This window comes from Bidens hawaiensis, unplaced genomic scaffold (genome assembly GCF_021521415.1).
Source record: "Bidens hawaiensis isolate Kalapana, Puna unplaced genomic scaffold, B.hawaiensis_p1.1 tig00001412_1, whole genome shotgun sequence".
Lineage (NCBI taxonomy): Eukaryota > Viridiplantae > Streptophyta > Magnoliopsida > Asterales > Asteraceae > Bidens > Bidens hawaiensis.
This window is the reverse complement of record NW_027491079.1, coordinates 3,593,785-3,607,677: the sequence shown is the minus strand read 5'-3', so window position 1 is coordinate 3,607,677 and position 13,893 is coordinate 3,593,785. Positions and strand designations below refer to the sequence as shown.

Genomic DNA, 13,893 nt, shown 5'->3' with positions numbered 1-13,893 from the left:
CTTTCCCGGGAATAACCTCAACCGGGAATTATACCATAAGACCATATCCCCACACTTAAACTGCTCAATACCCTCAATTTTAATTGGGTAGGTTTGACGGGTCGACGGATATATAGTTCTATCTTATTATGACCCTACATTTATTTATGTCTTGTCGAATCCATTTAAATCTGGTTGTCTTTCGTGTCAACCTGCTTAATGTTCGTTTGAGAATAGTAGTCATAACTAATGACTTCTTAACAATTTAAATAATCAATTACTTTCCATCTAAACAATAAACGTATAATTTTCAAACAATTCTCAAAATAGGTATTTTAAACTAGTCGTGACGAGTAGATTGTTTTAGTACATGAGTAGTTTCAGGATCCAATCAAAACATGACGCGTGGCAATAAACTAACCGCAACGAGTAACTTCGCTAACCATCTACTCGTCACGACTAAAGTAGTTGCATGCATCATAAACAACAACCACGAGTACTGCATACATGTTTAAGTCGTGACGAGTAAATTAAAACTTTTCGAGACACGAGTAGTTTACTAAACTAATCACAACGAGTTGTTTTGTTACCAAATTCATCGAATCAGTTAGTTTTACAAAAAACTAACTGGACCGGTTACTTTGAAATCTCAAATACTATGTACGAGTAGTTCTTCCTTAAACATTCCCAATACGAGTAGTTCTTCCGTAAACATATACGATACGAGTATTTTGTTACCAATTAACCCATCGCGACTAGTTTGACCTTATTATTTACTCGTGACTACTATTTTAGCGTTAATACTATTTAATTATAAAATATTCTAAAAAATAACTCGTCATGATACAATTAATTAAATCCTACTCGTCGCGGTGCGTTTATTTGGATACTACTCTGCCCGAGTTGTTTGCAGAAACCATTCAAATTCTTTTTTATTTTTTTGCATAAGCCTTTCAAATTTTTTTTTAGTAACTGTTTGAAACCTTTTAGTTTCAAACTCTCAAACTCTCTTTCCGACCAAGTGCCGAAGTGACGGCCGCCGACGAGGATTAATTGCATTATGATCAAACCTAAGCTATATAATAACGGGGGAAACCTTTTAGTTTCAAACTCTCAAACTCTCTTAATGCAATTAGGGTTAGGGTTTGGATCGTAGGGTTATAAAGGAGGTGCAGACGTGATTAATTGCATTATGATCAAGCTTAAGCTATATAATAAATTTTAGGTTTAAGTCGGTTTATAAATCTATCAATACGTATCCCAATTTTGATCTTGTTTCCTAATTGTTGATGTCAATTAGGCCACTAATGATAAGACAAATCAAAAACACAATTCAATTCCGAGTTTAGAACGAAGATTGTGGTTCAAGCAACTAAACGGGTCACGGGTTTCGGGTTAATGGGTTACGGATACGGGTTCTGGGTAAATGGGTCATAAGAGAATATATAAAATTACATCTTTAGTCCCTGGAGAATTGTGATGGAAACAAGTAAGGATTAAACTTTGTAGTTTGGGTTAAATATGTACATTTTCCAAAGTTATATATATATAAAATAAATATAATAATCAAATACAAATCGTATAGTATTTTCTCGATAAACGCAAAACATTTTAGTGATAAATTTCCCGAATATAAAACGGGTCGAGTAACGGATATAAATTCATACGTGGAAAACCCGAGTTGTTACATTGGGCATTGAGGAGGTAACTCGACATGAATTCGACCAATTTCGAATACGCTCGTTATGGTACAAAAGCTAAGACATGAAAAAATATATAAAAATTGAGATGGGCTAATGGGGGTGTCGGTAGTTAAACTTGCATGTCGGTAAAACCCGAACGTTGTTGGTCCCATACGTTGAGGCGCCGAATCCACGCGAATTCGATTGGCTTCCGTCACCTTTGTTACGGTTCCGGAAATAAAAAAAACAAAATTGGCGTCTGGTTGGCTTCCTTGTTACGGTACCGGAATTGAAACAAAACAAAAATAAAAAACAGAAAACAAAAATGGCGTTTGGTCAGCTTTCGTCATCTTCGTTATGGTACCAAAGCAAAAACAAAAACACAAAATGCCATGACATTAAGGTGCGTTAAGTGACCCGACGGACAGTCGATGCGAAACTTTTGTTAAGATGCTTGTGCACGTCCTTGGAAATTCATAGTCAGAAATGGCTAATGAGCGAGTTTATGGAACCATCAATATATTTAAAAAAAATCAAAACAAATGGCTGTAAAAACCGGTGTTGGCAATATGAATTGAACGTGAGTGGAGAAGCATTACAGTTGCTAAAACACTCTGTTGGTAAACCCCGAATGTTGTTGGTCCCATACGTTGAGGCGCCGAGTCCACGCGAATTCGATTGGCTTCCGTCACCTTTGTTATGGTTCCGGAAATAAAAAAAAACAAAATTGGCGTTTGGTTGGCTTCCTTGTTACAGTACCGGAATTGAAACAAAACAAATAAAAGACAGAAAACAAAATTGGCGTTTGGTCAGCTTTCGTCATCTTTGTTATGGTACCAAAGCAAAAACAAAAACACAAAATGCCATGACATTAAGGTGCGTTAAGTGACCCGACGTACAGTCGATGCGAAACTTTTGTTAAGATGCTTGTACACATCCTTGGAAATTGATAATCAGAAATGACTAATGAGCGAGTTTATAGGACCATCAATATAGAAAAAAAAATCAAAACAAATGGCTGTAAAAACCGGTGCCGGCAATACGGCACGAATTGAACGTGAGTGGAGAAGCATTGTAGTTGCTAGACGCTCTGTGCCCAACCACCAGAGCAATGGAACATATTTGTTTAATTTTGGTTACTATTTCACTTAACACTTAAGTAATATCACTTGAAGATTCAGTGGCACCAACATTTTGCTTTTTATCTTATGTATAATTACATTAAATATACCTGAATAACATTAATTTTTAACCAACAATTATTGTTTTCAATATCCATAACAAAAAAAAAAACAACTAAGAAAAGCAATAAAATGACATATTTGTCCGGAAAAAAAAACGCAACTAAACAAATGCATGAGGAGTCCTTTAACCATATCCTGAACTCGCTTAATTATCCTCACCCATCATACTTTTTGTTACACCCATCCGCAATGATTAGGCTTACTTGGCCCTTATCTCGGTTGTTGACGACTCTTTTTCTTTCATTTCAATTCTTTTGACGGGGTGGATTTATTAATCAGGGAATTTCTAGACTCGGAATTTTGTGACGATGAAGGCTTTTATTGTCCCACCCCGACTTAGGGCCTAGAAGTGTGATCAACAGTTGGTATCTGTTTTGTAAATACATTAGAGTTGCAGGTTTATTTTAGTAGAAGACTTTAGTCATAAAATATTAATTTATGCTGAAAATTTACTCGGGAATTAAATACCCGATTATTTAGTTTACAAATAGTGTTTCATAATATTACAAGGATTCAAACTATCAAAAGCAGGCCATCTTGTAACCCGAGCTTCTATTTCCATGATAACTTCTAATTCTATCTATTGTTACTGAACTTAATTATCTGCAATGTGGGGAAAATACGTCAACTTTATGTTGGTGAAATGTTTGACTTTAAAATCATTTAAACTACTGTAATAATACAAATATTGTTTTCTGTACAAGCTCAACGGAAACGTCTCTTATTTTCGGGATTTGTACCACTACCATACACATATAATTCAAAGGTTCTCCAAGCCACGTAACCCATTAGAGAAATGGTTATGACTACATTAGCATTCCTGCTGGGGTAAGTTATGTTTGGATCCAGGCACATGTGTCATTGGTCTGAGTTGCTTTGATTTTCTATTTTGTATTATAATGTTTTTTTAGAGATCATGTAATCTCATGTAAACATTTGACTGTCTCTTTAAGACAAGCAACCTGTTCATCCTATAGAGTATAAATATGCTTTGGCTGCCTATAAAGGTCTAACATATTCACCTGTATCGTCGGTGGTTCGTTTGAAAACATTCTTGATTGAATGATGTTAACTTATAATTAAATAGGTTTGTATAAATACCTGGATGATGTTTCTTGACCCAGCTACAAACCACATTGGCCTGGTTTTATCATTTAAAACTTCGTTTATAAAGACCGGGGCGGTTTATATCTTTAAAACTTAATTTCCTTTAAAATAATGAATTTTAATATGAGAAGGACCATATCAAAATGAGACGGTCTGTATATGTGTGACATGCCGTCACTAGTTTAAACCTTTGACCCTTATCAAAAGTTGGGATGAGACGGACCGTATAATGATTAGACGGTCCGTCAAATCTCACTGTTTGGCCCGTTAAAACAAAAAAATCATTTTGGCATATTTCCAATGATTGTTTAAGTGTTCTATGATCTTATGCATGTATAAAAACACTTATATAACTTGTGTAAACTATTTTGATTGAGGTTTGATTGATAATAGCATGGATACTCGCTTAAACATAATAACCAAGCTTAAACGAGTGTTTGGACTTGCCTCCCTCACTTCGAAGCTAATTCGCATCCTAGGAATGATTTGTGAATGCTCCTAACACTTCTGGAATGCTTGACCAGAACTTGAACTTGACCAGAAACTATTCCCCTGACTTGTTCTTGCTTAAACACACTTAAAACACTAGCTAGCTTTGATATTTGAATGTGGTATGTTATACTGAGATGGTGTGCATGAAATGGTTGCACTAGGGTGTGTTTTATAGGCCAAGATGTTGAGATTAGTCAGGAATGGGTATGTGACACGTAATGCTCGAGTTTTGACACCTCTTGCTGGATTGGGCGGTGAGATGGACCGCCTAATAATGAGACGGTTCCTCTCATCCATTGTCGGCGGATGAGACATCCCCGTCTCAAAATTGTAGGCGCTTGTGACACCCCATCACAAAAGATAACTTAATACCCAAGTTAGGTTTGAGACGGGCCGTCTAATAATGAGACAGTCCGTCTCATCTAGAATTTGAAAATTTCAGATTTAGTCCCTGTACTTTAAGTTTAGAAGAATGACAAAATTGTCCTTCACTTTAAAAGTTGAAAAAATGGCGTGGAAGTCTTAGAAATGTTACACTTATGGTCGCTGTAAATGATACACTTTGTTTCGTATAGGTTGTGTCTCTAGATTTTTAGTGCGAATATAACGGCTCCTAATTCCAGGTCATGAACTATGTAGTTATTTCTATGAAGCCTTATTTGGCGTGACGCATAGGCAATCACTTTATTTTTCTGCATAAAAACACACCCAAGTCCTTGTCGTGAAGCGTCACAATAGACTAGAAAATCATCTGTTTCGGGTAAGGACAGAATAGTTGCAATACACAACTTTTGCTTCAGGTTTTTAAAAGCTTCTTGTTTCTTGACTCCCTAGTTAAACTTGGCCTTTTCTAAGTTAAGGATATTAACGGTTGAGCAATCTTGGAAAAGTTCTCAATGAAACGTCGGTAGTATCGGTAGTATCTGGCTAGTCCTAAGAATTGTCTAACATCAGTGGGTGTTTTTGGAACTTCCCACAGCTTCAATCTTTGTTGGATCCACTTGAATTCCTTTTTCACTCGTGACATGTCCAAGGAATTGTATTTCGCGCATCCAAAACTCGCATTTTGTAAACTTAGCGTAGAGTTGTTCATTCCAAAGAAACTCCAAAATCAACCTTAGACGTTGCTCATGTTCTTCTTTGCTTCGGGAATAGATCAAGATGTCATCTATGAAACAATCACAAACTTATCCAGGTATGGTTTAAAAACTCTATTCATGAGGTCCATGAAAACGACTGGTGCGTTTGTTAAACAGAAGGGCATTACTAGGAACTCGTAGTGCCCATAACCGGTCCTAAAAGCTGTTTTAGGCACATCTTTTTCTTTAATTCTCAATTGATGGTATCCCTATATTAGGTTAATCTTCGAAAAATAGATCGATCCTTGAAATTGGTCGAACAAATCATCATGCCTGGGTAAAGGATACTAGTTTTTCACCGTAACTTTGCCCAGATCCCGGTAGTCAATGCACATTCTCAATGTGTCATCCTTCTTATTGACAAACAATACAGGTGCTCCCCATGGAGAGAAGCTTGGCCTAATGAATTCTTTATCCATAAGGCCCTGTAATTGAGTCATTAATTCTTGCATTTCCAACAGTGCAAGCCAATATGGCGACTTTGCGACAGGTGCTGCTCCAGGTACCAAGTCAATTTGAAATTCAACTTTTCTAGGTGGTGCTATACCAGGTATTTCATCAGGAAATACATCAGGAAGATCTTCCACGGTTGGTACATCTTCAATCCGCCTTTCTTCCACTCCCGCATGCAAGACATATGCTAGGTATGTTGTACACCCCTTTTTCATAAACTTATTGGCTTTCATGCAAGAAATAATGTTCAAGCATTCTTGTGATCTCTTACCATGAATGGTAAGCACCTTCTCATCAGACAATGGAATTCTTAATAATCTCTTATCACATATGATCTTGTCTTTGTTTTGGGCTAACCAATCCATACCCACAACGGCGTCAAAAACTCCTAATTGTACGGGTATTGAATTTATGGAAAAAGGATGGTCATCCAATTCCAAAGTAAGATTATCGATTATTTCACGGGCTTCCATGGTTTTACCGTTGGCCAATTCTATAACATAGGTGCTTGGTAACTTAGAAGAATCTAATTCTATTCTAGGCCTAAAGTTTTTGGATACAAAACTTTTGCTCACACCGGTATCGAATAAATCAAAATCATAATGGTTGTTTATTAAAAGCGTACCGGTTATGACAATAGGCTCTTATCTTGCTTACTCAACATTCATTACGAATGCTCTTCCTTTTGGCCGACCCACAATAGCCTTTGTCTTTTCAGCTTCGGGAATTCTGGTCGCATATGATTAGCACTTCCACAAGAATGGCACCTAGGAGAAGCTTTGGATTTAGCCCTGCAATCTACTTCTACATGACCTGGACTGTTGCACTTGTAGCACACATTCACCCTACATTCTCCCACATGATTCTTGTTGCATTGTTGCTCAACGGTTGGTTACCTAAATACGGCTTCTTTGAATTGTCGTTGTTACCATTGTTTCCTTTAAACGATCCACCAACATGGTATTTTACCAAACGTCCCACTTCCTGGGTTTCCTCCTTGCTTAATACCAAAACTTCCACCGGACTGTTCCCCAAACTTACTATAACAAACCATAAATAATAAAAAAAAATAATAAAATAATAAAAAGGAAAAGTTATGAAATAAAAAGGAAAATAGAAGAAATAAAATAAAATGAACAATGGAGAAAGTAAAGGAAGTACAAAATTCCATCCCACATTGGTGGAGGAAAGAAAATAGAAGGCTTCCACCATGGTAGAAATAAGATTTCTAATTCTTGTCCTACATCGGTAGATTATAAAACTTGTAAGCTCTTTATAAGGAAGAGAGCTCACATGATAATATTCTTATGTGCCAAATCACACCCAGTAGTCATAGTGGAGGGTGCGAAGCACCCGGCGCGCACGGGCTCTGATGCTAGACTGTCGCTATCTAGTCAAAAACTATTAAATCAGTGTCCTAATCACCTATGCAAGCTAGGATAAGTAGGGTGTCGAGCCACGAGGAGTATGTGGTCAGTGTGTAGTGAAACTGATTCCACCTTTCACCTCTCACCCTAACCGGTTCCTCAACCTCCTCATATGCGTTTCTCGGCTCAAAACCCGTCATTCCTTCTAACCCTCCAATCATCCCCATTACTACCATCATTCCTCGGTTCTCGTTCCTCATCATCTTCCTCTTCTTCGTCTTTAGTATGAATACTGACATGATCAAAATCCCATATAATCGGCTGTCGGTGACGAGGGGTATTGTTCGGGGCTGATTGTCCGGGTCTGTCAAGGTTTCGGTTTCGGTTTCTAGATTGTCGGGCTGAATTTTTTGGTTGTGGCTTGGTGTTTATCGGTGGTGGCTGGTCATTATTTGGTGGATTTAGGTTATTTGGTGGGTTAGGTTCGAGTTGGAAAACTTCGGGTGGTGGGTTTTGGTTTTGGTTTTGGTTTTGATTCTGATTCTGACATTTCATTTCTGACTCTCTAATCTGGGCTCGGTACAGTCGAGCTAAATGTTCAATTTCTGGCTCGTAAATCAGTGGGGAATTTCTTCTTGAATAGTGGGTGTGCATAAACCTGTTACCTGCACATATAACACACCCCGCGTATAATGGGAAAATAAAATAAACTAATCTAAAAATTAAAAAAATAACAACTAAATGAAACTAAGAAATCAATTAATCACAAAAACACTAAGCGCACTAACTCCCCGGCAACGGCGCCATTTTGATACTAGACTGTCGCTATCTAGTCAAAAACTATTAAATCAGTGTCCTAATCACCTAAGCAAGCTAGGGTAAGTAGGGTGTCGAACCACGAGGAGTATGTGATCAGTGTGCAGTGAAACTGATTCCTAGCATTATGAAGTAATTCAATTAACAGTGCTGATCACACTAGCAAATGATTTGGGTTTTATAATAAACAAACAAGTAATCAAGGATTCAATCAATAAAACAAGCAAATCACACCCGGGAATTCAAGTAAGTAAACTAACAGCAATCTCATGCAACTTAACATATTAACTATCAATGATCAACTCAGATTGACTAACTAGATAAACCTTAGGTATCCATGTTCGCTAACACACGGCACTGGTTATCAAACGGTCTCTGCCGGTGTGACTCAACTAAGGGCAAACGTATGCTTCATCATATTCAAACTAGTCAAAAAATCTTATAAGCAATTATCATAGCAATTGGCAAACTAATCATTCTGATCGAAATAAACCTAAACCGAATGCACTGCACAATATTTCCAGACATCAATACTTATAGATTAATCAAAGATGGTTACAAATAATTCGTTCTTAATACATGAGAAAAACTGTTAAATACAATACTCTACATCCCGGGTATGACTCGAAGGATCTAGCTGCTCATGGTCATCATATGATCTTCAATTCTTGATTCGGGATGATGAAACATAGATTTTATAGTGATTGGAGGTGTTATGGAGCTCTGAAAATGGCTAAAGTCCGTCCCAAAACGGTTAGAATCCTCCCTTTTACGAACTAGGGTTTTATGGCTTATATAGCAGCTGGGCCCATGATTTAAATCTGAATTTCACGACCCAGCATAAGCTATTCTGACCCCTGGTGTAGCTTACTCTGGGTGAAAATCCCTTACTCTGAAATCTGACTGCCTTACTCTAAAATCTGACTAGCTTACTTTGACCTAATTTGACATCGGGTAGGCTACTCTGATCCCAGAGTGGTTTACTCTGGGAGCTGAATTTCAACCAATTTGTTTCTCTTTGTTTCCAACACTTGTGTAACGGATCCAATCTTCCCGAGACTTCATTCCATGTTCGTACAAGTCTCCAATTTAGCATCTTTAACGATCAATGACCTGAAATACAAAAGAACGTATGAAGTACCAAAGTTCTAGCAATATACTCAATAAAACTGCATAATTAACACACTAATATATATACAAAATACCCAAACATCAGGCTCGGGCACGGGCACGGGGGAACTGCGATTGGCGCAATGTGGCGCTTTGATGGCGCACTTAGCACTTCGCATGCCTTCGCGCTACGTGATGTGAGAACCACGCAACGGTGACACGTTGCCTGCGTACGTGTCGTGCCACGTGGCATAGCTAGGGCTGACTCGGCAACTCTATACCTACTTCCCGCAACGCGAACCAATTGTATAGGTTTCCTTCGCGCTACGCGAAGGAACCCAATTTCATGTATAAATAGGTTGGGATTCAAACTTTCATTCTTTGTCCCATAATTCACGTTCTCTCTTAATTTTCTTATATAAGAGTGTTGGTATAATACCACGGTAGTTTTACGGTACCTTTCGATTGAAAGAAACTTATATACACGAATCCGAAAGCTCTACTTCAACAAGGTAAGACATTGTGCCATCGTGTAAAGTTTCATGTCTCGTGATTATCGTTATGATTATGGGGTTTATACTAACTTAGATATACTACATTGTGCTTAACCTAGGTGCTTAATATCAGGAGGCTTGTTAATTATAAACTTTCAAGGTAAGACATTCGAGTTTTTATACAACTCACATCAACTGATTTTCCAATACTGTCATGATGCTTTTCTGTACCTATTAAACTCATGGTAGATAGTCCAAATGTTTTCAAATATATTTTCAAATGATTTAAACTACATTACAGTGATTAAGTCTTCGTAAACTTACGGGATGGTCACTACTGGTATTGTGGGGTTTTGTATACAAGGCTTACCTATTGGGCTATTACACGTTACTTATTGGACAAGTGTTAGCCAATAAGTAATATGACCACAGTCACAGATATGATCGAGTGAGAATTATCTTACGGTAATTTGTAAGCAGGCAGATGCAAAAACATTTTACTGCTATAACTGTAAAATATGTCATTTATAAATGAATGTATTCACCAGTATTTCCTGCTGATCAAATATTTTTAAACATGTTTCAGGTGACTTGTTAGAGACAAATGAATGATGTCTGCGGACTTCCAGCTTAAATAAGTGGCTTATCACCAGAATAAAGAAACGTGTTTTGTAAATTAGGGTTTATCCCTATAAAACCTATGTTTGTATAAAAATGAGTTTTACTCCCTGTTTATGAAATAAGAATTATGGTGTTTTTATAACTCTGATCATTTTTCTTAAATACGGTCCTGATGAAATATTCCGCTGCAAATTATTTTAATAAACACCGATACCATCACTCAATGTTCACGGCTCCCCTCCCAGGGTATAGGGGTCGGGGGCTGTAATTACTTGCTACCTGAATTCTTGTTAGGGGACCTGTAGTCATCCAATTTTCTCTCAGTCCCAAAGTTATCACTTCCTTTAGCTTTATCACATTGGATTAATTCATTAGTAAGCATGCCAGCTATTTCAACGGCCTCTTGATAGGTTGACGGTTTAGTAGCTTTCACCATTCCTCTAATTTTGGTATCAATCCCCAAACATACCTACTGATTCTCTTGGATTCAGGAGTCACTAGGTGTGGTACTAGCCTTGATAGCTCATTGAAGTGTTTTGTGTACTCCATATGAGCGATGCCTTTCATTTCCAACTTTAAAAACTCGGACTCGATTTTGTCCATCTCGTTCGCAGGACAGTACTTCTTGATCATCAATTTCTTGAATTCCTCCCAAGTAATACGGTAGTGGCATTTTTGCCTCGAGTTTGTAAGATCATGTTCCACCATGCTAGAGCGCCATCTTTCAGTGAGTGAGTGGCAATTAAACCTTATCTCCCTCCAAACAGTTGCTGATATCCAAGGCTGCTTCCATTTCTTCTAGCCAGCGGATGGTTCAAGTGCCCTTTCGTTTCCAAAGTAGTCATTTGGTTTACAAGCCTGAATGACTTGTAATTACACTCAACCCTTGCACTACCGGTTCCTAAGTTGGCTTCATCGTTATCATTATTCACTACACCTCCTCCGCCCGCATTACCACCATTTCCCCCTAACAAGGTTTTCGTTACGATTTTCCAAATTACGCACAACACTCACATGCGGTTGGTAGCGCATTTGCAATTTCTTTAGCAATGAGTTGTTCGAGTCACGCCTCAGATTCGTCATTTTCAGTGTTGTTTGTGTTATTGGCAGTGTTCTTGGTGTTATATGCAGTGTTATTTGTGTTATCGGCAACGATGTTGATGTTGTTGGCATTACCGGTGTCATTGGTGTTGTTGGCATTGCCTGTAATGTCGTCGGTTCGGTTTGCAGGGATTCGGACTCGACGACATGAACGGGTTGTTATTGCACGGGGCGTTACACCGCGTCTAGGTGCTTGTGCACATCCTCGTCCTCTTGCCATTGCTATAAATAACAAATTTCTTTTATTGTTAAACACATTATATTAATGACATGATTTCGCATTTGCATATATATGCACATACACACACATATATATATGTATTACGAGTAATCAAATTTTATTTTATTATATAATAATAATAATAATAATAATAATAATAATAATAATAATGATGATGAAGATGCACAAAGATAAGATATAAGCAAAGATATATTACAATAATATCAAGAAGATTGTTATTACAAAATTTGACATGGCCTAAACTCTCTATGTCAATACAAGTACATAAAACTGAAAAGAAAGACAATAGACACCAGTGACAGGTCGTTAAGTGTCAAACATTACAACTAAGAAATAACAAAACAAATATCATATGTAAAATAAGGCGGGGTCTTCAACGGTGGCGGTGATAACATTTACCCCAGAATACATGATCAACGATCGCCTTGATGCTTCTCAAGGCCCTGCGTAACCTTCCAGCTCTCGCATGTTGTTCATCAGTTCTACTACAACTCTATCATAATCCACATGTCGTTTCCATGCACGCTCCATGGCTGCATTAAATGGGAGATCTTGTTGCCGGTGGACGCTCACTCATGAGTAGTGGCCCTGAAAGATACTCCCATCCATTCGTCGGGAAGTTCTGTGAAGCGCTAGAGTACCTCTCCGACATTAAGAAGGGATCCTCATACCTTTACGAATACCCAAGGTGCATGCTATGCCGGGCCATAATATTCTGCTCAACGGGTTCCTGATACGAGTACGGGACTGCAGGGTTGCTTAGTGGTACTGGTGGTTGAAATGCTCCGGCCCACTCCGTTTCTTGTTCCTCTCACACAGGCCGGGTAGATATACAAGCGGTGCGGCGAGCGCGTCGGGATACTTCGGTTGATGGGCCAATATGGTCTTCCTCCTTTAGCGTCTGTCATCCACGATCCATATGACTCAATGGTTGGCTCTAGTTCAGTAGGTGCCCAGTTCTCAGGGCCTGGAATGAAGCCACTTTGTCCAAGCACAGGTGGAAAGTCTCTGGCTTCCACGGGTCTTGATGGTCCTGCTCCCAAATGCATCAAAAAATATTAAATTTATTACAATACTAAGTGTCTTGTACCAAATACAACAAACGGAAAAGGAAATACAAAGTTTACCTTAAAATGAATTATTCATGAATCTAGTCTATTTATTCTTCTAACTTCATTTTTAGTTGCAACTTCATATTGCATCGTGCCTAATTGCATCACTCCTGAGTTATACCTGAAAATACATATACAAAATGCGTCAACAATATGTCGGTGAGAACATGTATTTAAGACACATGACACAAATAAAACAAATATGGCGCATATTAAATAAGTTCACAATCAAACATGTGTCCACGATGGGTGAACATCAAAATAAATACCCCTTGCCCATACCCCTTATTGTCTGCCCAACATAAGCTACAAACGGCGCGGATATATGTCATAATGTATACATTTTATCGCCCACTATAGTACTGCCCGTATATCCCATACTCCTTTCGGAGTTAATGATTGTGCTGCAATGTCGTGAATTGGTTAAGGCAACTAAACCGTTCATTAATTTAAATGGTAGCTTTTGGATTTGTATGTTTGTATTATTTGGATTGGGTTCGATTGATATGGTATTTGACATGTTGGGTCATGCTTAATAAACTATTGAAGAGTTAGGCTCGCTGAGCCTCTCCAGTAACTATCTTATTGTTTCTACGAGTCTTATATCATGTTTTATATAAGATTGTTGCTATAACTCTATGACACATAACAGAGAAAGGAAAAAAAATTGGCTCTAAAATTGGGGTCGCTACAAACACAATACCCAAAATCATTTAATCCTTCAATCTAACATTTAATACAAGATCCTAGCAACTATCAAGATCAACTATCATATGCATATCATTAACATAAATCAAGAATCAATATGAAAAATCCTTGTAACAAAACCCACATGCATACCTCTCTCTCCTCGTCACTTTTTCTCTCTATAAATGAACCAATGACCGGTCTAGACGGTTTCGAATCGAACCATGAACATCGCTACGCATAACTAT

At 37.9% G+C, this 13,893-nt stretch overlaps 1 protein-coding gene across 1 annotated transcript; it reads right to left on the bottom strand.

The window, feature by feature from the left end:
- Positions 1-5,930: 5,930 nt before the first annotated feature.
- On the bottom strand, positions 5,931-6,569 carry LOC143575414 (uncharacterized). Its single transcript, XM_077059807.1, has one exon. The coding sequence runs from the start codon at positions 6,567-6,569 to the stop codon at positions 5,931-5,933; it is 639 nt and encodes a 212-aa protein (XP_076915922.1).
- Positions 6,570-13,893: the final 7,324 nt, after the last annotated feature.

Excerpts from the sequence above, each read along its gene's own strand:
- LOC143575414 (XM_077059807.1), bottom strand. The coding sequence starts at position 6,569 with ATGGAAGCCCGTGAAATAATCGATAATCTTACTTTGGAATTGGATGAC.